At 39.5% G+C, this 26,869-nt stretch overlaps 1 protein-coding gene and 1 pseudogene across 1 annotated transcript; both read left to right on the top strand.

Annotated features, from left to right (window-relative positions):
• Positions 1-2,827: 2,827 nt before the first annotated feature.
• SNAI2 (snail family transcriptional repressor 2) lies at positions 2,828-6,538 on the top strand. The gene is made up of 3 exons (XM_027615391.1): positions 2,828-3,047; positions 3,870-4,415; positions 5,305-6,538. Exons 1-3 carry the CDS (start codon positions 2,969-2,971, stop codon positions 5,484-5,486), a joined length of 807 nt encoding a protein of 268 aa, XP_027471192.1. The 5' UTR covers positions 2,828-2,968; the 3' UTR covers positions 5,487-6,538.
• Positions 6,539-10,160: 3,622 nt separating this feature from the next.
• Positions 10,161-24,999, top strand: LOC113926380 (annotated as a pseudogene).
• The last annotated feature ends 1,870 nt before the right edge of the window (positions 25,000-26,869 follow it).

Below are 26,869 nucleotides of genomic sequence, written 5' to 3'. Positions count from 1 at the left end.
ACTGCGTGGGCTTCTAACATCCCACATACCCCACAGAAGATCCATGAAGGAAGGGACCCTCTAGTGCGCTCCACCACAGGGTTATTTTTAAGCCCTCACCTTCCCCATGATAACCAAATTACACTGAACATCGGTGGAATCAAAGCCATTGAGCCTGGAAATTGCCCACGGGCAGTAGTTTACCTCCTTTCCTCATTTCTCTCTACCCCACATTCAGCTGTCAGGAGCCTAGGGCTGAGCCTGTGCCTTCTTTTGTTGTATATGACCTGTGTCCACCAGCTTCACCCTAGCTGGGCTGTGTACACCCTAACATCTCAGATAAGCATCTTTTCTCACTATTCCAATGAGCCTAATTATGTCAACCTAAGACCAATTTCTTGCATTAGCAAAACCCATTGGGATTTGTTTTGCCCAAATGAAACATTTTAAACCTGGTGTCATTGCCTCAGCAAAGATTTTTGTCCCTTGGCAAGACAGTCTTCTAGCCAGCGACCAAAGCTAACTTCTCTATATCACCCCTCTGGCTTGCAGGATGGGAACCTTCCGTCTTGTCTTACCAGAGTCCCAGCAGCTGGCCTTTGGGCGGGGATTTTACTTCCCTTCCCCTGTTTTTACCACACCGTTCTGGCGCCAAATGCCCTCTGCTGTGTCTGAGCAGAGCACCTGTGCAGTCTGACTCATGCTATCAGCTCGCAGGCTCTCCCTCTCCTGACAGCAGACCAGACCTCACACAGGTCTACGTGTGACTAGTTACCACGCAGACCTGTGTAATGACATGCCTCATACACGATCCTGAACACTATCTGCTCATCCCAGTACATGTCCTGACTCTGATCTGTGTCATGTGTGATGAGCCCCCCTGGACATGTGGTGGGGAACTCGGCTCAGTTATGCATCTGTAATCCAAATTCAAGATTCAAGCATAGTGAATTACTGTTAAACTTTTTAAGTGAATTTTTAAAATATACACTTCAGCAGGTTATCTTGTGTAATAACTACCAAGAAATCAATACCAAAATGTTCTCTGACACTCTTTGCTAATATCAATAGGCAGTATAGAGTGAAAGGAAGAAATACAAGCAATTCACCTTTGCTCAACTATATTATATTTCTAACAAAAGGTGCCTTTTGCAGGAAATGGGGCAGAAAGAGCAAGGAGGACTCCTGTTCCAATAAACCAGGTGCAAGTAGCAAGCTCAGAAAACCTGCCCTGAATTATACTCTAGTTTATAGTTTGCAGAGGAATCTAATGCATATTCATATTTTCCTGTCTACTACAAATACTATTCCTATTAACATAAAGATTCATCTACATTCATTTCTTTGGCATTTAAATTATGACTGTTGGAAGAAAAAAATAGAATCATTGACATTGGCTCAGAAACTTGTGAGTGCCCCCACTTTGGTCCTCCCCCCTCCCCCCAGCACACAGATTTGTTTTCTCCTCCCAAAATTAAGAAGTTATGCAGCCTGATAATGCATTTTCCTCTTACAGGTCTTGACTTCACCACTATTATTTTCTTTTTCATTTTTTTCTTCCAGCACCTGTTAGAAACAAGGGTAGGGTGCTTGTTGCAAATGTGTTCTTTCCTCAGTCTTTAAGCAAAAGGTAGGGAGAAAAGTCTGGAATGGTCTGAGATGCTTGAAAATAAGGTAGAAATTTTACTTTTAAAATTAGCCACCTTGGAGGATTTTTAGATTTAATACCATATACAAAAAAAAAATCGAAGTATTTTCGCTGGTTACTAGACTAGCTCCTTAGAACTTTAACCAAGCAGTAGACATAATGGCACCCTTTCTTTAAAAATACAATCCAGGAAACTGACAGATACCGAGATGAATTTTGATGATTTTATACTGAAGAAAATACTACCATATAAAAGCAGATAAATATTTGAAATGAAATAATTGTCTCTAAGGGCCCATTCATTATATATATGTATATGAGATGTCATATATATACATATATAAATACAAAGAGATACATTTTGGTTCCTAATGACAGTTTACATACTGTCCCTTCCCTCTGTGCAGCGTTCCTTCTTATCTTTGTTGTGTCCCAGTTCTTCCGATAAGCAGCTCTTTCATGGGCTACAAAGCATTTTTTTTCAAGCCACCATAACTAATATGGTGACATGATTACTTAATTTCCACGAGGAAGTGCGCCTCTGGCTTTGCTGAGCCTTTAAAGACATGAAGTGCATTCCCAGCATTCAGAACACTCACGGCATGTGGCTCGGCCCCTTTTGCAGACCAGGGAAGCCCCCCACTGTGGGGGCGCCCTCCTCACTCACAGGGGCTTTTGTCTTGACGGAGCTACCTCCTTTTTTCAAAAGCCAAAAGTTAATTGTTCAGTCCCTGCACCAGTAAAACCTCTCCGAATGCCACTTCCAAATATAGGCTCTCATTAATACCAGAGGCTGACCTGGGATCTTGTAGGACACCCTTTCCTTCCTTTAGCGAACATTTTGTCCCATTGCATTGCTTTACCCGACATCTGGAAGCCAGGCCCGCTTTAGAAATCACACTTCCTAGGACTTATCTAGCTCTCTGAGAGCACGAATAACTGGCAAGCTAAAGAAGTAAAATTACCTCTCTTGAAAATATTTAGGCATTTTTTTTCCTCTCCACTGAAATCCTGAAGAACAGCCCATTTTGAACCAGAATAATTTAGTCTGACAACAGATTCTTCCTCTGTTCACAGCTGTCCCAGAGGGAGGAGCTGAAATCTGAACCTCTCCGCTGTGATTGGATCCTTCTTGCAAAAGAGAGGAAAAAAAACCCTCCCAGCCAAAACGGGCTCAGTTCGTAAAGGAGCCAGGCGACTTCAGAGGCGCCGGCCCGTCCGCCTGCCGCACCTGAGCGCGGCCCCAGCCCGAGCCCAGCCGGCCGCGATGCTCTAGGGACCGGCCGCGTCCTCCCGCCGGACCGTTATCCGCGCCGGGCGCCCGCCGGACCCGCCGGCAAGATGCCGCGCTCTTTCCTGGTCAAGAAGCATTTCAACGCCTCCAAAAAGCCCAACTACAGCGAACTGGACACACACACAGGTAATAAATAAATAAATAAATAAATAAATAAATAAATAAATATTAAAAAGGAAATGCTATCATCTCTCTGTCTCTCTCTCTCTCTCTCTCTATATATATATATATATATATAAATCTATTGATACATGTTACAACTCAAATATTATTACAAAAGAACCAAAGACAAAGTTGTTTTCCTTTCAAACAGTGTCCTAAAAGAGAGTTCAGATTCTTTTGATCATTTAGGGTAAGTTTTAATTCAAAACTTTTAGAACTTTTAGAACTCTTAACTGACATTCAACTCTTGCAACTTCATTTTCTACAGCTTGTATATACATGCATAATGAGTATATGGAGGATGAGTAACACAATACATAAATGTTGAATTATTGCTTTTTTCATGTAATAAGGCTCTTTTCCTTCAGAGAGCAGCTTGATCTACACATATCTTTGTACTCACTCACAGTCATAGAATCTGCAAATAACCCATGCATAAAACGGAAAATAACTTTTTTGTATCTTTAAAATAATATTTAAGTTTTTCCTCCTCAGTGCAGACTGTGAAGGCACTCACTTGTCTGCACTCCCTCACTGCACAGCATGTTATAGCTCCTGTCACACTATATGTGCAGGAGGCATAGATGTGCATTAAAGCACAGTAACTCTGTAGCAGCAAGGGTGGAAATGAAATGTTTTATCAATGCCTATGTCTTCCTAAATGAGTCTATTTATTTCATTATAAAGTCCTCTGTGTGTGTTGTGTTGCAAAGTAGCTCCTTAGTGTGTTTTCAAGTTATTTTTTTTTTACCTTAATCTTCTTTCCTTTCCTTTTCTTTCCCCTAGTGATTATTTCCCCATATCTCTATGAGAGTTACCCCATGCCTGTCATACCACAACCAGAGATCCTCAGCTCGGGAGCATACAGCCCCATTACCGTGTGGACTACGGCAGCTCCATTCCACTCCCCACTATCCAATGGCCTCTCTCCTCTTTCTGGATACCCCTCATCCTTGGGGCGAGTGAGCCCCCCTCCTCCATCTGACACCTCATCCAAGGACCACAGTGGCTCAGAAAGCCCCATTAGTGATGAAGAGGAAAGACTACAATCCAAGCTTTCAGACCCCCATGCCATTGAAGCTGAAAAGTTTCAGTGCAATTTATGCAATAAAACCTATTCAACTTTTTCTGGGCTGGCCAAACATAAGCAGTTGCACTGTGATGCCCAGTCTAGGAAATCTTTCAGCTGTAAATACTGTGACAAGGAATATGTGAGCCTGGGCGCCCTTAAGATGCACATTCGGACCCACACTTTACCTTGTGTCTGCAAGATCTGTGGCAAGGCGTTTTCCAGACCCTGGTTACTTCAAGGACACATTAGAACTCACACTGGTAAGAGAAAAACGTAGCCAGGAATGTTACTGTCTGATAGAATGAAGCTCTGGGCTGGCTGTTGAATTTGCATTAAGTAGTGACACTGTTTTTAATGATGGATGATCATTTATAGCTACTTCCTGATGACTCAAAAAGTTGTTAGAGCAGAGTGCTCCATTTCTTGTTAACAACCTCTGCTCCAGAGACTGCAAACAGCATTTAGACTTTGGAAAGTAGATTCAGAAGGTTTGGTATCAAAGATCAGTTAAAAAATCAGGAAAGATGTACTTGAATGTGTGTTCTGTGAAACTGCTCCCAATATTCAGCAAACACAGATGTTGCTATCTTAATCAATTGCTTTGGTAGATATGTGAACGGCTTGCTTATAGTCTTCTGTTGGTAACATTAGTGCTGTGATATCTATCACCCCATAGCCAGTTGGATAGTTAGAACTGAATTTACTCTCCATTGTTTTATTATGTTTTGTTTTTTGCTGCTGAATATTTTATTCCTAACACAAAATCATCCTAGGGAGCCAAGGCATTTATCCAACCTTAGTCATAATACAGAAGGAGGGAAAAGGGGAAATATTAGGAAACGTTGGGAGGAGCTCAACATTAGCTGCACCTGCTGAAGCAGAAAGCTTTAATATGTGAAAGTCCTAGAACTACATGAAATATTTCTGCATGACTGGCAGCAGTAACAATATTCTTGGTGTGATTTTTTTAACGCAATATTCAAATTTATCTTAAAGGGCCAGATATGAAAAAAAGTATCTGTTTTGGGGAATTTTAATCAAGTTTTTTTTTGACAAAATGTGATGGTTATTCGCAAATGTTATCTGACTTTATATTTCCTCTAAAAACACTGACTATCTTTCTTTCTCAACCCCCACCCCCACCCCCAGGGGAGAAGCCTTTTTCTTGCCCTCACTGCAACAGAGCATTTGCAGACAGGTCAAATCTGAGGGCTCATCTGCAGACCCACTCGGATGTAAAGAAATACCAGTGCAAAAACTGCTCCAAAACCTTCTCCAGAATGTCTCTTCTGCACAAACATGAGGAATCTGGCTGCTGTGTAGCACACTGAGTTACGCAATCAATGTTTACTCGAACAGAATGCATTTCTTCACTCCGGCTCCAAATGACAAATAAAAGTCCAAAGGCATTTTCTCTTGTGCTTACCGACCAAATAATGTGTATAGACACACAGACACACAAACACACACACACACACACACAGGCACACACAGGCACACACACTAAAAGCTGCAAGAGCACGAAATCCATGTGTTCATATTTAATCCTTTCCATGTGAAGTTTAAAATTACTATATATTTACTGACAGCTAGATTGAGAGGATAAAAGACAAGAATCTTTCTCTTCAAAAGATGAAGCAAAAAGCACATTGCATCTTTTCTCACTAAGAAAAAATGCAAAGATTTACATTGCTGCCAAATCATTTCAACTGAAAAGAACAGTATTGTTTTGTAATAAAGTTTGTAATAGAATTTCCTATAGGAAGAGAATTTGCCAGACACTATCTCAGGTGCCTTATAAAGTATTCCAAGTTTACTTCATTACATGTCTGATGTCTGGTTATCATTGTTGAACTAAAGCCTTGTTTGATTACCTGTAATGCTTTAAACTGTATTTTTAAGAGAGAGACCAAGAAAGAGAAAAAAAAAAAAGAAGAAGAACAAGAACAAAACACAGGAGAATGTATTGAGTATTTTGTTTTTGTTTTTGTTGTCGCCAATAAAGAGTATGCTCCTTGGGGGAGGAGGTAAAAATAGCTTTGAACATTCCTGGTGCATGCTCCATGTCTTACCTTTTAAAAGAATTTTTAATGATTTTCTAAAATTAATTAAAGATGGGAATAAGTGCAAGAAAGGATTCTTAGAAACTCAGTAATGTACTTAAACTATTTTAAATGCATACAACAAATGCAATCCATACAGCACCCTTCCAAGTGCCTTTTTAAAGTAATTGTATAGATGATGAGTCAATGTAAATTTGTGTTTATTTTTATATGATTGAATGAGTTTTGTATGAAAGTGAGATGTTGTCTATAGCTGATGTCTATAAACAACCTGAAGACTTGTGAAATCAATGTTTCTTTTTTAAAAAACAATTTTTAAAGGTCCTTTTTTACAATAAACATTTTTGATTTAAAATCCATTGTTTGTATACTATTTTCAGAGACCTCACTTACTTCATGATTTGTATCAAACTTCTATACAAAGAATTGTTTTTTCTTAATAAGAGAAAAAGTGAATAACATTTTTATGAATATCAAGTGTTATTTTATGTATTAGATTATAATAAAGTATACTGCTAGTATTTTTTCTTTACTCTTAAGATAATACTGTCACATTCAAAAAGATAATATCACAATAGTAATAGTTTGTTAGTATATCCCTTTAACAAAAAATCACACTTCGGAGTGCTAAAAATATTCATATTATTAATAGTCAAGAATACTTTTCAAAACTTTTTATTTACGATGACTTTATTAGGTTGCTCTTTGCAATGAAATTACAATCACTCATTCTAATGAGTGATTATCACAGACCCTGGAATAGTTTAAGATTTTTTTTTAATAGTTTAAGATTTTTAAAAGAAATATCATGTAATGAGATGTAACAGAAAAAAATAGAAAATCTACATTAAAAGATCAGGATAAAATGGATTTATCATATATTACACAAGTTGGAAAATTAAACCATGCAAAGAAAATCCCACATTTAGTTATATAACAGAAGGGACAGGTTTGATGGGAGCAGTGATAAATAATACAAAGTTAAGTTTTCCGTTTATAGTTTTTTGAACAAGCCCTGACCCAAACTCAAGATATACTTAATAAAATATAGCTCAAGCAGCCATTCCATATATAAGCACATGCTTACCAAATTCTTGGATACTAACTCATATGTAAAAATGTTAACCATTATAGGCATTGTGACAATTACCAAAGTGTATTTGAATCCAAACTCCAAACCCATTATGAGGATAGTTCCTGCTACCATTAAGCACTTCTTGTATACTGAGAACTTGCAGAATTATTATTTTTCCTCCTAATGTCTTTGTGATACAAATAAAAGCCAGAACTAGTATCTCAAAGATATTAGTTATAGACCATTAATAAGTGACCTAAAATACCAATACTATTCCCTTAATGTTCACACACATTCCACTGTATGTTATATTTAAATTTTTAGCCAACATATAAAAGGTGTGCATTTGACTAAAAAAAGAAAAACTTTTAACTTAACATTCCATATATATATATATATATATATACACACACACACACACACACACACACAAACATATCTCAAAGGCAAAATAATTCAGAGCAGCAATTTATAAATGTAAGAGAAATGGCTAGTAGCTTGACTCAAGTATTCTGCGGTTGTAAAAAAGACCACTTCAGTTAGTGTATATGGTACAAAAATGATTGCCTGAAAGTTTCCAGGCCAACTAATATGTAGAAGTATCTTGCAAGGGCAAATGGAAGTAAGTCAAGCATTCTCAAAGTGATCTGCTTGGCTACCCCAGGAACCACATCTATGCACATTTCCCTCTCTCATGTGTAGATCTACAAGCAAGTCATTTCTTGGCGTCCAAAAATTAAAACAGATAATTTTCTAAAAGGAAGACTCTATTCATTGGTTTAATTTCTTATTGAAGAATTAGCGATGATAATGTTATAGTTCCACTTTATCCTTACCATTCTAACTTCATTCATGCTTAAAATATTTTGCTTTCATCAAGGTAACATGAGTTTGAATTGCAGTACATAAGATGTGAAGATTTTCTGTAAATATGGCTCAATAATTGTTTAGCATTTTTAATGTTTTTACCAAGGTCTTTGACTAGATATCTGCTCTTCTGCAACACATAAGACCTGGCTCAAATGTTATTGACTCTGAAATACTTCTCCAAATTTGCTCTTTCTGGGAGCTTTGTGTCATTTATAATGAAGTACTTATCTCACCACATTGCAATTGTTTGTTGATCCCTTTCTTTTTCACCAGGCAGAGCATCCTTCAGGCGTAAATTCCCAGTACCCAAAACATCATCTGGAACACAGACATTAACAAATGTTTGTTGAATGAATAAATGGATAAAATAAGAGAAATTGGTGAAAAATAGCTTGCAGATCTGAAATAAATCCAACATATCTCCCTTTAATGCAGAGTGTTGATAGTTTTTGAGAGATCCTCCAAGCAAATTTACTAATATGTCTCCTAACATAATGATGACAGCTTACCCTCAAGAGATTGGATGCTCAAAAAAAAAAAAAAAAAAAAAGGTGAAGAGGGGCAAGTTCAGTGCAGGTGGGCCAGGTTTGTTAGGCCTTCTGAGAGCCTGAACTTTGAAAACTGTGGATTTTAATAATAGGCACATATGCTGATAAGCATTCTCAGTATCCTTAATTTGTTTCCTATAATATGAGACAGTATGGTCTAGTAAAAAGAGCACCATATGTGTTCACTGAATCACTGCCTCCAACTGATTGGCTTTATGTCCTTGTGCAACTACTTAACCCCTCGGTGTCTGCATTTCCTAAATGTAACATAGGAGTACATTTTCTGTAGTATCACAATGAAGTACTACACAGTCCTTGTAGATAATATCAGGTACCCAGTGTTATCATTAAATGCTTAGTGTGTACCTGCTCTTGTATTAGGAAACCTACATATGTCATCTTCAATGGGAAAAATTTCTCTATGATGTTGGTATGGATAAAGATACTAAACTCAGAGAGTTTTGATAATGGAGCCATGATAAAAAAGGTGATAAATTGCAAAATTGAAATCAAACCCAGATTCTTCTGGCTCCAAAGACCCTACTTCTTCCACTGCACCAAGGGAGTGGAGAGGCCATTGAACTACACTCAGCATGGTGATTTATAAGTTGTAGGCATGTCGGGAGAGTTGTTGAAAAGGATGATGATAATGTGCCCTGAAATTAAATATTATAAGGGTGAATTTAGGAACTATCCTTATTCAGGAATTATGCAATTACATACAACCATCTTCAAGGCCATGTCCCAATTTCCTTCTAGAAATCCTGTTGCCTTCCCTTCCTTCAGTGTAGACCCTCCCTGTCATGACATGTACACTTACAGCCCCCCTAAGTTCTCCTGGTGCCTGGGAGCCCATTTCCTCTGGTCTGCTCTCTGTGGAGATGAAAAGCAGCTGGTCTCCATCCTCTGTACATTAACACTTCATCTTCTGAAGGCCACTGTTACTCCCTCGCACACACACACTCCTCACCCGGGCTTTTATCTTCCTGGCCTAAAAAGTCTTCCAAGCTAAACAGTCACTTCTTTCACCACTAAAATGTGGACACTCTGGTGTAATGAGGCAATTATAATTTTGAAAAGTCTAAGGCTCCCTGGCTAAGATCCCCATCCAAGAAATTGTTCCTACTTTAGATATGAGAAACATTTTGAGCAAAACTAATTTGAGAATGAGTATTCTGTCATTTAGGGAATTAACAATTCTCAAATAAGATGACTTTTCTCTCATTCTTGTCAAGAATCTCATTAGAAGCAGATGAAGTACTAAAGTATTCCCTATACCTGAGATGAACACATAAGGAGGGAAAAAACTTTAATTTAACTTTTAATAGTAATTGTAGAGAATCTACGACAATACAAGTAAATCTCTGGCTAAAGTTAGATTTAGCCCCTCAGCCCTCCAGGAAGTAATAATTACTTTGTGGAAAGCATGCATGTAAAAAAGCAGCAAGCATGGCAACTTTTCCGTTGTGGCACTTAGCCAGACCTTCAAACAATGAGAGATTAGCAGAGGAAACGGCAGCATATCCATGTCCACTAACTCCAAAGGGACTGGTAAGGTATTTATAGCAGTGAGTGGGAGAGCTGCTGTGAATATAGGATGGGGCATTCATATATTTTGTGTACTAGCTCATTTAATTAAGTTCCTCTGGTTAGGACAGTCAGTTTAAGCCATTCAGACAGCTCTTTTGGACATTTGTAGAGAAAATTGTGAGGCCCTCTGAATTATCACTAAGCAATTTTTGTAGACAATGGCCAGAGACACGAACCAATCATTCACCCATTTTAGCAGTTGGGATGGGGGACTCTTTCCATAAGTTCACTCTGTGGCTGGAATTTACTCCCTCCCAGGTAAGGAGCACCACTTATTCTACTTCTTCTATCACATAGTTAGGAGGTAGCAATATTTAAATTCTTAGGAGTGGAAAGGACATAACTGGATTGAATAAAATTGTGACATTCCCTTACAAAGAAAATGTGTGGCAATTATATTTCCTATGAGTTCTAACCTGTCTGCCTACTTATCCATCACATGTATAGAGGTTTAAAATTTTCCTGTACTGTGTTAAAACTTTGCTTTAGATTTGTCAGAAAGAACAGTAAAAGTGGCTATCACTTTTAGCCATACACAGTGTTGCTGACCTGCAGGCTCTGAGATCCTGTCATGGCCCCAGGCTCTCTGAGTCTCAATGTGCACAGGATCACCTGTGGATCTTGTTGACGTCTTGGTTTGGTGGGTCTGGGGAGAGTTGTGAGAGTCTGCATTTCTAGCTAGCTCCTGGGTGATGTCCATGCTGCTAATGCTTGTATCTCACTTCAACTAACCAAACTTTAACCCCAAGCTCCACTCCTAGGCCCATGCTTTCCCCACCCAACTTAAGTTCCTCATTTGAAGCAAGCCAAAACGTCCAGAGGGCAGTAGTATAGCAGCAGACAGATTAATCAGCGGGTGGGGTCTGGAATATGCCTGCACTCCAAGTCTGCCTAAGTGAAGGCAGGGCCAGTGGGAGACAGAACAAGACAGATTTCCACCAAGGCCGGCTTTCTTTTCTCCTCACCTCTCTGATCACTACAAGTCACCTGATGCCCTGATCCCTGATCTACCTAAAAAGGTGACCTGGTCATGCTTTGGGGTTCATATTTCTGCTCCAATTTTCTAAGTATGTCTCCAGTCTTGGTCAGTCCTCACCCACTTTTGGAGGGCCCAGAAATGCATACTGGCTCTTTCTAGTCCACTCACACCAAAGAGTCTTTTCCCTCCTCTCTGCAGAGAAGCTTCCAAAATGCAACTGACAGGACTACCCACATTGATAAGACTGACCATGATGGTGATGGCCCTCCCCTCTGTCATTCCGCAAGATCTGGGGGCTTCCCTTGTTGGTGTCAGGTAGGATCCTACCTGAACAGCTCATGGGCTTCTTTCAAGGATGTCTATGGCTACCTTGGGTGAACAAGGTGCTTAGGCTTTTCCTGCACTATAATCTTTTAAAAATATTTAACATTTTGCCAAGTAGGAGTTATTTGATGTATTTTTCCTATATTTTTTAAATTTTTTCATGTCATTTTAATGTAACAACTTATTATTATTAATATTCCTGTGAAATTACAAATAACATTCTTAGAAGAAAATTATTTTCTCTGAATTGATGACAAGTAACCTCTCTCTCTCTCTTTCTTTCTGTGTGTGTGTGTGTGTGTGTGTGTGTGTGTGTGTGTGTGTGTGTTTGAAGTCTCTGATATTGCTCCTTAAAGTGTGTAGGCTTGGGCATGGGCACAGGCATCCTAGGATGACAGTGGCGTTGGCAGGGCTCTCCTTGACTATCTCTTTCCCTCAACTCTCTCTTAGTTGTCTTGTTAGTATCACACTCATATGTTAGGTTCCACTAGTTGCTGCATGATTGTTCTACTGCTTCTGACAATGTCTTAGGATATAAACTGCTCCACCGTTTAAATGCAAGTCCCCTTTTCAGGGATAGTTTGTCAGACCAGTCTTTGAGGTTTGTTCCTACCCCAGGTGGGTTCCTCATGCCTGCATCTTTCTGTGGTTCTCTCTGGTAAACTAGGTGATTTATGGCTTAACTTATTGCTATCATGAAGCTACCAGTCTACTATTAATTTCTTACCACCAAAATCTATTGTTTTTGAAAGTGCCTTTAGGTTTGACCTTCTCTACATTCTATTTCTAATAAAGTCATGGGCAGAATTTGGAAGTTCTCTGTTCTTATGGCCTGCCTGTCCCCTTGGGCAAAATCTCTGAGCCACTGCTCCATGGTAAGTGACTCAATTTCTCAGAGTGACAGTCTTGTTTTATGGGCAAAGCACCGTGGTGGGGAGTTGTGGGGGGAATGTAGCCTTGTCTATTTGGTTTGCCTCTCCCAATGTAGAACTCTCACCTTTGAGTGAGCTTGGGTGAGGATGATCAGGGCCCCTTCCTTTTAAATGTCTTTATTTTATAATAGTTAAAGTTATTTAAAATTCAATAAAAGGATGATAGATTATTAAATTGAGTGTCATTAATGTACTTATTAGTTTATTAATTTGAGTGTTATTGAAGGATTGCCCTATTTCTTATATTATAGTACAATTTGGTGAAGTTATTTCACAACATTGACAATGTACTAATCACACTGTATTCTCTTATTTTATATAGTGAGCTTATTTTAAAACCATGTTTATTAAAACAAAATAAGATGGAGATCACTACATCTTAAGTGTACAAAATCTAAATGAAGCAAAGTCTTGGAATATAATAAAGGGAATTCAGCAGGAATTCACCAAAGAAATAGGTAAGAAACAAGGTAAGGTCTTTGGGGGCAATACAGTATAAAATGCCATAAATCTGCACTTTGGCGTCTGTTTCTAAGTGTCAACATTGGACTAGCGTGGACTTCCTTTTCAATGTGGCCACCTATCAAGTTCAATTAGCCTAGTCTTCCTTCATGTGGTGCTTTATTTGGACATGGTAACCACCTTCCTGGGTGTTTACTAGGAGATCTAGCCGCACTAAGAGTAGGGTAGGGCAGCGCTGGCTGACCTAAAGGCAGTAGACAGTGACAACACCTGTGGTTATCTGGTTGCTCACGGAGCTTCGTGTTTCTGCCCTTCTCCCAATGTGACTTTCCAGTGTGTTTCAGGGGTTTGCTCGTGTTTAGGGGCAAACTGGTCATAATTATAAGTTAGAAGGACTCATAGATAAAGACATTCTTCGGAGGACAGGCCAACAACAGACAACTAGTTCCCCACTGAAGCATTAGTGACTAATGTTTCCCTTCCCATCTGTCTGCTGAGGCAAGAATGAGGATTATGCCCTTGATCCACCTTAGCTGAGCAGGGACTAGAGACTTTTCCAGCCTTCTTATGTTCTGAAGACAGAAGCAGAAATAGAGAAGCCTAGCCCATCTCACTCCCTCTGGCAGCCAGGATTAGGTGGATGGAAGCAGTCTTGGTGCCGCCAGAAAGCAAGAAGGGAGGCTCCAGAGGCCATGGGTGAAGGGAAAAGAAAACAGTGGTGCAAGGCTGGGATTGCATCAGTGGCTCTCAAACTTCAGAGAGTGTCAGAATCAGCTAGGAAGCTTGGTTAAAACACAAATTGCTAGGTCCCACCCCCAGAGTTTCTGAATTAGAAGGTTTGTAGTGGACTAAGACTTTGCATTTCTAACATGGTTTGAGGTGAGGCTGCTACAGCAGGTCTGGGGACCATACTCTGAGAAGGACAGAGTCACAGCCATGGGAGGTCGGGGAGGGGACCTGAGACTCAGCTGTCATGGTTAATGATGAGCTGAGCTGCAAATCACAAGTTGTACAGAGGTTTAGAATCCCTTCTCTTTGTCTCTACTATTCATTGCATTGGACTGCTCGCCAGTCCGTCACTGTATTAGGCACACAATGGAAAGAAGTATTGAAAAAACTTTTTAGTGAAAAAAAATGTAAAAGAAAAGAGCACACACCTTTTTTAAAGCTTCCAAATTCTTTATAAATTCCTTTAACAAATTAGTTCACAGCACAGGGGCTTTCAAAGAGTTTGGAAAGATATGCCATAAAATACAGAGTGGTGTGAAAAGAGGGGGCTTCCCCACACAATGAAAAACTATTTTTTGTGATGACAGAGGAAGAAATTATAGCTTCCATAACTATAATGATTTCTTTATAAATTTAATTTGGGTGAGAATCCAGGCAATTTTCTTACTATATTAGGAATTTTGAAATCATTTTTTTGAATTTGTAAGTTAAAATCAACAAATTTGTTTGCCGTAATAGGGCTCTTCCTTGCAAGATGAACACCGATCACTTACAGATATTCCTCCATGAACATAGCCAGACAAGCCTCTTTTGGATTCTGCATTTTAAATCAAAAGATGTAAAAGGATCTTTTGTGTTACTGCTTTCCTGAGGCAATTAAGAAGGCAATAAAAAAAAATTAGAAGAAAAGACGATTCTAAAATTTAGCTTTTAGATTTTTACAATTTAGGAAAATCTTGACAGCTCCAGGGCTGAGCTCTTGCCAGTGGGTGCTGGCCGGACCTGGGCCGGGCGTGCACCTCTTCGGGGGATGCCAGCTCCCTCTTCTGCTCTTGCCAACCATGAAACAGCCCAGGTAATTTTCCATGGATGTGTCCTGATTGATTTTAAAGGCAACTACTCTTCTTCTTCTTTTTTTTTTTTTCCAATTTCAAATCTTAAACAAGAAGGGGCCTGCATTTTCATTTGTCCTCCAGAAATTGCTGTTGGGCTATTTGAAATAGGGTGGGCAATAAAAATATGTATGAAGTATTTTTAAAAAATAACTAACCAATGCAGCCACAGTCCAATCCAGGCCATTCAGGTCTTTTTATATCAGCACAGAGTGTAGTATGAAGACTGTAGTCAGACTGTAGTCAGGATGAAGACTGTAGTCAGACTGTAGTCAGTTTTACCACCTATGTTATCAGTGGGGAAAGCTGTGCTCAGTCTCGACTTGTGTACAGTGGGGGCAATTCCTGAGTCCAGGTGGAGACAAAGATACTGCACAAATCTATGACAAACACAGGCCACAGTGTTGCACACAGTGGACCTCAATATATTTTTTCCTTAAAGCTGAAACTCATTTTAAATCTGTACATACCAATACTCAGATGAAAGATAAAAATGTACTGATTACCTAACGAAATATTATTTTGACCTTTGTCTGTTGGAAAGAGTCATTCCCTCCACTATCAGTCTCTCTCTCACTGACCCCCGTCACCATTTAACAGAAAATCATCTAAGATGGGTATGATCAGAGAATCAACTATGTTATCATAATGGATTAATGTATATAGATAGTATGTCCATAAGCTTCATTGTCTCACCCAGAATAATGCAAAAAGCTGAAAAAGTCAGAATGGTGTTCTTCAGACTTACAAACCACTAAAATATTCCAAAAGTTCTTCATCATCCAAAGAATTTGGTAAGAGATTTGAAAATTTCACCCTCTATATAATGCACTTATATAGTATACATGCATATAAGGAAGCATAAATTACTTCTGGAACTGGAAAAAAAAATCAAAGGACAGAATACTTTGTTTATCTTACATTCTGTGCCCAAAGTTTGACTCATACTGTTTCGTTCTCTATGTCCTTTACCTGGGTCTATACCAAAGATCAAGTAATTTTAAAAACCAAAATAATTTTGATCCAATCAGGGAGATTAAAATGACATGCAGAGGGAAAAAAATTTTAAAGATTTTACTTATTTATTTATTTAGGGCACATGAACGGGGGGGTAAGGGGGTGGGCAGAGGGAGAGGGAGATTCAAAATTTCAAGCAGGATCCTCACTGAGCTGGAGCCCACCATGGGCCATGGAGCGGGATCCCTCAACCCTGAGATCCTGACCTGAGTGGAAACCGAGAGCTGGTCACTCAACCAACTGAGCCAACCAGGTGTCCCAAGAAGAAAAATATCTTGAAGCAGAGTTGAAAAAGAAGATTAGAAATAGGATTTTAACTTTTTTTTTTTTGTAAATACATTTGCCACTGACACCCATGAATTCTTCCTGTCAAAACTCTCCTTGTGACTGGACACAACATAAACACAATAAGTTACTAGACCATATTGACCCTTTTGTGGAAAGTGAAACAAGTGCTTGGCACTGAAATGTAACTCCAAGCGTCCTCCACGAGAATGATGACGTCCTTACTTATTTAGGCACCTGAAAAGCCAAGCCAGGAGGAGGCAAGGGTAGCTCTGAGACACTCGTCTTCCAGAGAATGGATTATATGCTACCTAAGGACCACTGTCCTTCTCCCCAGTCAAGCATATCCTTCAAAAGTGTCACATTGAAGGTTATGTAAGGTCAAAAGGTCACATTTAAGATCTTTTAAAATGCAGTGATAGTCTTTTGCTCTTCAGAAGCCTATTTTCACCCCTATGTGAATTACAGCACTTAAAATTCTAAATCACTTGAATCTAAAATTTTTAATCTAGGAAATTGAAAAATATAAATCCTAAACCAAAGTAAGGTATTTTCTTGAAAATACTATTTAATGTTTAAATAGAACATAGATAGCTTTTAGGTTTTCAGCCTGAGTGGAAGCTGGATTTGGCAGTTGGTGTCCCATTGGTGCTGAGCATGTAGTTTTTATTATGAAAGTTCTTTACCAACTGTGTGAGTGACTCAAATACACAGGTGTCATATCTCTCCAGAGTCAGTCTGTATAGTAATCAGATTGGTTTCTAAACCTAGACTCTTGAATACCTTTGAATTAATTCAATTTAAAATAACAAGAAATATAAAAATACTTATAAACCAACAAAAAAAATTAAGCTGGGTGTTGTTAGCACACCCTCTTTACAGGCTGACATCTGAAGCCCCATGGTCCTGACCTCAGCTCTTTCCCATCAGCCCATTTAATCCAGTGAGATACCAAAACACCAATCCTTACCTCACTTACAAAAAGAAAGAGAAAAATGTGACTTGTATTTAATAAGGTACCATGTTTTTTACCTTTATTTTTCATAACAAATAAAAACATGAAAATAAAATAAATAAAATAATTACTGGGTTTTTAGGTTTAGGTTTAGCCCCTGCTCAGCATTATCAACCATAGATCCCACTAAACAGAGAGTGGGAACTAAACCGCAAGTTAATTCAGCTAACTCATCTATGGAGGGCATCAGAAAAAAAGAAAAACTCAGTAAACCCTATCGAAACTTCCACATTGTTCTTATTGGCCTTTTTATATCAAATAATCACAAGATTATATTTGGTCAGGTAATAGGTAAACATTCAGAAGACTATAAAGAAATTAAGAGGGCGCCTGGGTGGCTCAGTTGGTTAAGCGACTGCCTTCGGCTCGGGTCATGATCCTGGAGTCCCGGGATCGAGTCCCACATCGGGCTCCCTGCTCGGCAGGGAGTCTGCTTCTCCCTCTGACCCTCTTCCCTCTCGTGCTATCTCTCATTCTCTCTCTCTCAAATAAATAAATAAAAAATCTTTAAAAAAAAAAAAAAAAAAAAAAAAAAAAAAAAAAAAAAAAAAAAAAAAGAAATTAAGAGATGATGTTTCTGGTGTTCTGTTTAATTTATTTCCTATTACAAATAATTTTTTTCCTAAATATATGTAAGGAGAACCCAAGAAACTGACTTCTCTACCACAAAAACACTGTGGCCACTTCATTAGCCACATTAAATAATTTGTTTCCCGATGGGCTATTCATGCCCCAACACACAAAGAAAGGGTGGGAGAAGCTGCCCTGGAGGATCAATGGGTCTTAGAAATTCAGAAAGTGCCTATTTGGGGATTGTGTAAAGACTTTCAAATAATTCTGACCAAACCTCAACCTCTCTGAGTAAGAATATATGGTATGGTTGTGGCTCTAGGCTGAGTCCTTGATGAATGAGGAAAAATTAATGAGAGGATTTCTGGCCCACTGGCTCAACTCCAAGGGAAACATAATATTGTTGGATAAGCAATCATGTCTTTACATTGCTTTCATGCAAATATCCCACCCTTCTTTCTCAACTAGGATAAAAGATGGCAGAAAAGTCACAAAACAGAGTTTTAGCTTTGTATCTTACATAGCAGAACCTAGCAAAATAAAGTAATTTAAGCAAAAGTACTTTCTTAGCACATGATACTAAAGGCAACTCTGTACATGTTAAAATATTACTCAAACCCATAAGCTCTTGTTGATTCCTCAATAAATAATTTGTTTTGTTTTATGATTTTGCACACTCCAGAAATGCAGAACAATTTATAGTTTCCTAAACCAACTAAATTCTTATGTATACTGTGCCTACTGCCTCTATTGCCCATTCTACTTGTATCATATTCTTAGAATCTCATTCAACTGCTGCTACCCCTAAAAGTCTCCCCAACTTGCCAGACCTATATAGTTTCTTATCCATATCCCACTGCATGGCATACACAATTTATGTTACAGTTATTTGCCTATGTGCCTAGCTCCTCACTAGACCGAGAATTTTAATTTTAAGGGTAGAGTCAGGGATCATACTTTTACCCCACAATACCTTACATAATCCTGGGAACTAAGAGACAAACAGAACATTTTTATTGAATGAATGACCCAAAGTAGACATGACCTAGCCAATTGTGGGAATAACTTAACTTCTCATTGCAAACATTTAAAATGTAGTATAGAACACCTCAAGGCTGAAACAATGTAAAAAATATACAGATGTATATCTATGCATAATCAAATAGCCCTTCCCTATACAGCAGTTAAGCAAAGTGTCACTACATTAATGCATTTTTCAAATCCTTATGCTCTGGCCACCATTTCCACACCACCCCAGAGGAAAGTTAAAGGCATGATTGAAACAACAATAACAATGATTCTAACAAAAACCATATTTCCAACTTTGTGAAACTTCTTTGTCTCTGTTTCTGTCTTTCTCTCTCTCACCATCTCTTTCTCTTTCTTTTCTCTCTCCCCTATATATTAAGGAAGAGGACATAGATGGGATTTTCCTATGGTGTGGTATATGCTTTCGATATTTCTTATAGGTTGCCTGATTTCTTGTGGTCTTGGAAACCACCCTTCAGAGTGACTCACCCACCATTCAATGCTCTGGGTTGTTTAAGACTCTTTCATACTCTTAACAGTTCTACATATAAGGCAGTTGTCTATTATCTGTGTCTAACTGTGATCAGTCACTAGTCAAAGAAGAAAAATTGTGATTCACCTCAGATGATCTTTGCTTGTGCATAGATTTATGTTGCTGTCTACATTTATGGTGTGTGTGTGTGAGAGAGAGAGAGAGAAAAAAAGAGACAGACAGACATACAGACACAGACACACACAGAAGCACCAGGATTGTGTACAGTCCTTTAGGCTGGCAGCCTTGATGCAATGTTCAGTCTTTGAAAATCCCTATTTGGAACATTAGAAACATCTGGAGAAACCACATTTCCATGTTGAAATAAAGATAAGTTGTCATTTCTGCTACTCATTTTGAATTTATCCCACAGCCTGATGAGAGAATTTTGCCCAGAGCAAGTTATAGAGTATGTAACTAAAAAAGAAAAAATAATTAGCAAAAGGAAAAAGAAAGAAAAAAAAAAAGAGGTCAGGATTCTACCAGGGGTTTCCTTAACTACCCCTCCAAATATGTTTGCTCCATCCCAGTGAATGGGCTCCTGGGACATACTGAGCTGTGGGCAATAGGATCCAATACAGCCATGGGACACTTCCCAGACCCATTTATCAGCCTCTATTGTTTTTCCACCTACTAAATTTAAATAATATTTTTTAAAAGATTCTATTCATTTGAGAGAGAGATACACAGAGAGAGTGTGTGCACACAAGCTGGGGGATGGGTGTGTGGGTCGGGGGAGGGGCAGAGGAACAAGCAGACTCCCTGCTGAGCAGAGAGAGCAGGACATGGAACTCAATCCCAAGACCCTGAGATTGTGACCTGAACTCAATCGACTAAGCCACCAGGCACCCCTAAATTTAAAAAATAATTTAGACTTGTGCTTAATAATGCATGTATTTGGTCTGGAAATCTAGGAAAATGCAGTATAAATGTAAGGTCCTAGGTTGATGTTCAAGAATCATGTTTTCTATTTCATACTTGAGAGCTTGTCTTCTTGGGCCTGTGATTAAACAAATCACAATTTTTAATATGTCTCCCTTATCCAGAGAAAGTAATGCAGTTTTGTAGAAGTCCATCTAACTGGAACAAGCCTCTAGAATGCAGCTTCCCTATGTTGCAGGTAGCCATTGTGGTGAATTCAATGACTTACAGCCTCTGCCCAGGACATCCTGGTGCTCAGCTAAGTGTCCAGCTAATGCACTACATGAGGGGAATTTATACATAAATCAACAGAACTGCCTTCATCTTTCTTTCCTTCTTTTGAGCTCCCACAGTGATCTCCCACTAAGAGGGAGTCCTTTCATTTGCTCATGGTTCTAACGCACTTGTGGGAAAAAATATCAGACATTTTTGGCTTTTGGATTTCATACTCAAGTATGAATATGTGGTTTCATTCCAAAAATACCATAAGAAAGTCTGAGGAGTAGCAAAGCCAGGGGGAAAAAATAGCTGACATTGAGATTCAGTCTTGAACATCCACAAATATTTCTAGAATCCTCTTTTTTTTTTTTTTTTTTTTTTTGGTCAAGGAGACCATTCTTCAAAGAAAACCTTAGTCATTGAAAAGCCAGATATATAAAAGAAATGAATAAGAAAGACTCTTCTTGAAACAGGCCTGAATCCTGCCTCTGCTTCTTTGCAAGCTTCCTCCAAGGCTCTCATGGGGCAAGTTTGAAAATCAGTGCCTGGCCCCGGTTTCCAAACTGTGCTCCAGAAAATATGAATCTTTTCAGATGTTTTCCAAAGACTTCTCTGGTCAGAATTCTGTCACAGGCTGTATACCATATCCTCCTCTTGCAGTCTCAAAGTTTATTTTAATATAAGAAGACTCCAGAGAGTTCTCACACAAAAGGATTTAATACCACATGGAATCTTTAGGTCACGGACACTGCCATATATTCTTGACTGCCAGCCCATGGCGTTTCCCCTGGTACCCTTAAAACACACTCATTGGGGGAAGCCCTTTGGGGAGAGAACAACCACCTGACTTATTGGACTACTTTCTGCAGGGAGACAGCTCTGAGTAGGGGCTGGGATGGTGGAGAGGTGCAAGTAACTCAGTGGGGCCCAGAGGAGCAGAGTAGAGAATGTAAAGGACACAGGGGCCAGCATTTATGCCAGTTGGAGTAAACGTCATATCCTCTCTCTGTTTCTCTCCATGTAGACCAAAAATTCAATGGAGAACCCTCTCCTTGACATTTTTCCATTTCCTACCAGATTCCTCAGCAACCTCTTTGAAAACCCTAAGGCATGGCAGCAAAGCATATCAACCAAATGATGGGTGTCTCTCCCTCGCTGAAAAAAAAAAATTCTCAAATGAATTTAAATATTTACCTATTAGTCTATTTCTAGTTCTATAATGTTCTATAATGGCTTCAATTTCCTTATAAATATGTACACTTAAGTGATTTCTGAGAAATGACACAAAAGAACAAGCAGTGAAAAAAACACAAAACAAAAAACTAGAGAGATTTGTCATATGGCTCATACAGATCATGTTAAATCTATGAATATAAATTTTACACAATCATGCTCATTATCCTGCTTGTCAGAATAGATTAACAACTTTTTTTTTCTTCCTGTAAGTTTTCATTTCCTTTTTCTTTTCTTTTCTTTTTTTTTTTGTAAAGGAATGAATGAAATGCTTTTGGTAAACAGGTAAACCAAAAAATCATTCTGAGCCATGACCTCAGCCATCAGCTGTCCCCATATTTTCTAACATCCTGAAATTTTCCATTCAACTTGGGTGGCTGATTTCACATTTTTTTCCTGGACCTCTGTACCCTGTGGAGTTTGGGACACCACCAAATGCAGGGAGTGAGCCTGACACCTGCCGGTGGTCTCCTGGCTCCTGCCCTGCGTAACACAAATCTGGGGGGAGGACAAGCTCGAAGGCCACACTGCCCTCCCACACAGACTGGAGGAGGATGCTGGGGGATGAGAAAATTAGCTCTGGGAAACATTTAAAGGAAAAGGAATTATGGACCAAAGCTTTGCTTCAGATGCAAATGGAGAAGGCTTAATTAACCTTTACTTTTTCCCATTAGATTGGTGAATATTTGGATTCACTTGAGAAATGTTTTCTTACCTTCTCAAAACAGATCTGAGCCAGTGATAAACATGTTAAAAACTAATTTTAAAAGCAAATAAAAAGATGTCCTTCGTGGGAGGTTTTACCATCATAGTTTCGAACTTCAGTTTAATGGAGAGTTTTTAGCACCTGTTGGATACTCACCCCATCTGGGAGATACGACTCTAAATCTAAATTTTGTTTTGAGAAAAAGTGCTCAGAAATGAATGATTCACATGCAACCACTCCGAGTTATTAATTTGAAAGAAATAAAATTTGTTTTCTGAAGACTCCCGCTGCTATCAGTATTTTTTACAGAACTGTTGTTCTTGCATACTAATATAGTTCTTTTCTTTTGGGACACTGTTAGTTATGAAACAGAACTGATTATCCTGCCAGTGACCTATATTAACAGAACAGGGGGCAGGGAAGGTAATCTCTGTTTGTAACCTTTCACCTTGAAAGGTGCCTCTGTTGTTAACTAACTAATGTGGAAACCATACTGATCTGCCTGAGATAGCCAGTGCCTATGACCATTTTTATATTAGGAGAAGCAAAACTCAACTTCAGGATAAATCTAGCATCATTATCACCATATCCCTTCCTCTTACCTACATTCTAATTCTGTGAAAAATTTTCAGGAATTTCCTGACATCTTCAACCAGCATAATTTCCAGCAGGTATTAGAAGTTTGGAGGTTGCCCTCAATTTCATTTGTCACCTTTAACGTGAGCTCTCCATGAAGTGTTGGTAATAAGCAATTGCACAGAGCCATACCCGAGTGTTTTACCAGCCTGTTTTCACATGTCATGTTTCTACACGGAGTCACATGTGACATGGATTAAATCATAACCCCCCAAAGCAATCATACTGTCAAAGCTCAATATAATATAATGACTGAATTTCTGTCTCTGCAAATCCTTAAAAAGGAAGTTGTGTTATACTTCTATTTTTCTATAAAAACAGACCACCATGTCCATCCTGACATTTTCACCCTAAATTTAACATATTATTCACCTAATGGGAAAAATCCAACTCATGCCTACTTTTATTCCTTATAATGTGTATTCTTTCCATATAAATACTCTAAACATCAATATTTAGTAATGATCTTCCTTTGTATACAGATACCAAAAGATAATTGACCTGCCCTTACGGCTTATCTTTTTCACTTAATTTTGAATTATACATCTTAATGAACAAGCAGCTTAAAACCTCTCTATGGACAAAAAACAAGAAAAAGGTTTTGAGATTATAAAAGGTCAATACATTTGCAAACATTAAATGACTCTTCACACAATACCTCTTAGCAAAAGAATTTCTCTGGTAATAATACCCAAGTCTCCAGAGATTTTCCTGGCCTTAATTCTGCAATCTAGTTTGGATCTGTACTATGTATTATGCTGGCCTTGTTTTCTTCTCTACAATGATGACTCAAAACCTTTAGAAAAGCAAGCTTCCTTTCCATTGGCTTTACATTGGGTGCTGTGGAAATTGAGGAATAGTGGTACCTTTGGCATCTCCAAGATTACTAGGACCTTTGCCACCATATATCACCTGCAGAGATACGGGAGCTCTTGGCCTGAGCAGGTGCCACTGGAGACCTTGGGACTCTGGTTACTGCCCTGTTTGGAGCCACCAGGTCGGTGATTACCCCTGGACTCAGCCAGGAGGAGGAGGCTCTGCAGAAGAAATTCAACCAGCTCAAGGAAAAGAAAAAGGCACTGCTGGCTCTGAAGAAGCAAAGTAGTACAGCAGAGCCAGCCAAGGCAGTGTCCAACGTTCACTGTCAGAGCAGCCTGTGGTAGGCCCAGCCATGGCAACAGAGCAGGCAAACCAGCTGGTGAAATCAGGAGCCATCAGTGTCCTCAAGGCTGAGACCAAGAACTTGGGCCTCAGATGTTCTCGAACCCTGGTGGGGAAGTTAAAGGACCCTGAGGGGGGGCCAGTCCACAATTTCCAGCTGTTCCAAAGGAGCATATCTGCCCCAGAGAAAATCTTTGTATGAGAGTTTTGTGTCTTCCAGTGATGGGCTTCGGGAACTGGGGCCAAGATGGGGAAGAGGCAGAGGGCCCAGGGGCTGGTGAGGGACCCCCTCAGAACTTTGACTGGTGCTCTGAAAAACCTGGTGGTGCCCACTCCTCAGCCTCCCCTCCCCGAAGCTGCAGCTAGGGCCACAGTTGTGAGCAGAATGGGGACAAAGACAGAGACCCTGATCAAGAACCAGAAGGCCCCTTCCACATGTTGGACTCGTTTCCCCAAAGCAGGGCCCCTCAGAAGGGGAATACTCTTTAGGTGTGTGGAGAGGACATGATGCCCACCGTCTTCTGTGGGACCTTCTCTTCCTTTGGAAATATCATTGACCTCTCCATGGGCCCACCCAGAAACTGTGCCTCAGTCACCTTTGAAAAGATGGCATCAGCAGATCACACCATTACTGAGCTCAATGGGATCCAGGTAGAATCGGTACAGCTCAAAGTCAGCATTGCCCGCAAATGGCCCATGCTGGATGCTGCCACTGGCAAGTCTATCTGGGGCTCCCTTGCTGTCTTAAACAGCCCTAAGGTTGCCACCGGGACAAGAGTATCCAGATTGTCTCCAGTGATGATGTCTACAAGGAAAACCTTGTGGATGGCTTCTAGGAAATGGAGCTGGACTCCGTGTATCTCATCTGTACCAACACTGGTCTCAGCGAAACACTGAGTTAGAAGCTCAAAAACAACAACAAAACCAAAATAAACACACAAAAAAGATACAGGAGCTCTATCTTCCCCACTAATTTTATTGAGAAATATTTGACATGCATGACATATGCATCACTGCATATGTATAATGCATACAGCTTGAGGTGAGGGTTTAATTTACACATGTGGTGAAATGATTATGATAATAGGTTCAGCTAACATTCATCTTCTCATGTAGATACAATAAAAAGAAAGAAGAAAAAAAATTATCCATGTGATGAAAAAGAAAAAAACATTCTCTTTAGGATTTACTCTCTTAACAATTTTCCTGTATACCATAGAGCTGTGTTAGTTGTAGTCATCATGCTGTATATTGCATCCCTAGTACTTATTTACCTTCAAACTGGAAGTCTGTACCTTTGGCCACCTTTCTTCCAATCCCCCCTCTCTCCATCCCCTTGACTCTGGCAACCACAAGTCTGATCTCTTTCTATGAGTTTGTTTTTAGCTGTTTTTTTGTTTTTATTTTTAGATTCCACCTACATATGTGATCATACAGTATTTGTCTTTTTCTGACTTATTCCATTTAGCATAGGCCATCAAGGTCCACCCATGTTGTCAGAAATGATGGGATTTCCATATTTTTTATGGCTGAATGATAGTCCACATTTTTATGGCTACTCCGCAACTTCTTTACCCATTCATCCATTGATAGGCACTTGTTTCTGTGTCTTGACTGTTGTAAATGCTGCAGTGAACATGGGGGTGCAGATATTTTGGAGTTATTTTTTTGTTTCCTTTGACTATATTCCCAAAAATGAAATTGCTGGATCATATGGCGTTCTATTTTAATTTTTTGAGAGTTCTCCAAACTGTTTTTCATAGTTGTACCAATTTACATTCCCACTGTTAGAATGACCATCATCAAAAAGACAAGAGATAACACATGCTGTCATGGAGTTCTTAACTTCCAAGGCCTGCCGACTGGGGCATGACTGACCAGCATGTGCCACTGTGACCAGCAAGTGGAACCAATGAAATTACCCATCCTGTGACCAGTGGCCGTCATCTCCCACTGTGCGGCCCCAGAGGGCCCTGAAGGAGGCCCTACTTACAATGACTGTGTTGTTTGCCAGGCTCTTCTTTCACTCCCACTAGGGGGGCTACCCGTGGACAGAATGAGCCCTGCTACTGATTCCACTGACACCATTTTACATCCAATTACCCCGATGTTCTAACAGAGGACCTTTTTAAAGTCTCCAGAAGCAAACAACCTTGAAAATGATTAGGAATGTGGTGTTCAAACTAAGGTTTTTGTCCCCACAAAAGATGATAGAACCTGGCTTTAGCACCATGTCAGACAGTGATGGGTGAGCTCTCATGCTGGGCCCAAAGCCCGGAAACAGCAAAGGCCTAACTGTATACATGATATGCTAATCTGTTTGCATAAAGTAAGTTGCTTATTCTTCAGCCCTACATTTTGCATTACCAAATATAGCCATATGCTTAATTTAGAAGTGATATAGTAACCTGCCTCAAAGGGAAAAGATCTCTGACCAACTTCCTGCTCCCTCCCTCCAGCCCCAAACAGGGATGGTCACTCCCTGTAGAACCAGTGGAAGTTTTCCTATTTCTGAGCTTACAAGCCAAACGCCTGTGCTCTTGGGTGCATATCACACACTGACTCACAGCATCTTAACTTCAGGGGCTGTAGCTGGGAAGCAGGCCACATCAACAACCCAGAACATTCAGGACATTCAACACAAGTGGGTGTGAATTTATTCAACCACAAATTATAAGTCTAATAATCAAATCTTACCCCACCCCA

Source organism: Zalophus californianus, chromosome 4 (assembly GCF_009762305.2).
Source record: "Zalophus californianus isolate mZalCal1 chromosome 4, mZalCal1.pri.v2, whole genome shotgun sequence".
Lineage (NCBI taxonomy): Eukaryota > Metazoa > Chordata > Mammalia > Carnivora > Otariidae > Zalophus > Zalophus californianus.
The sequence above is the reverse complement of the archived record's forward strand: the minus strand, read 5'-3'. Positions and strand labels throughout refer to the sequence as shown.

Bases quoted from the DNA above. Each gene is read 5' to 3' on its own strand.
- SNAI2 (XM_027615391.1), top strand. From the start codon at position 2,969: ATGCCGCGCTCTTTCCTGGTCAAGAAGCATTTCAACGCCTCCAAAAAG. The intron at 3,048-3,869 runs GTAATAAATAAA...TCTTTCCCCTAG, and splicing joins CGAACTGGACACACACACAG to TGATTATTTCCCCATATCTC. The intron at 4,416-5,304 runs GTAAGAGAAAAA...CCCCACCCCCAG, and splicing joins ACACATTAGAACTCACACTG to GGGAGAAGCCTTTTTCTTGC.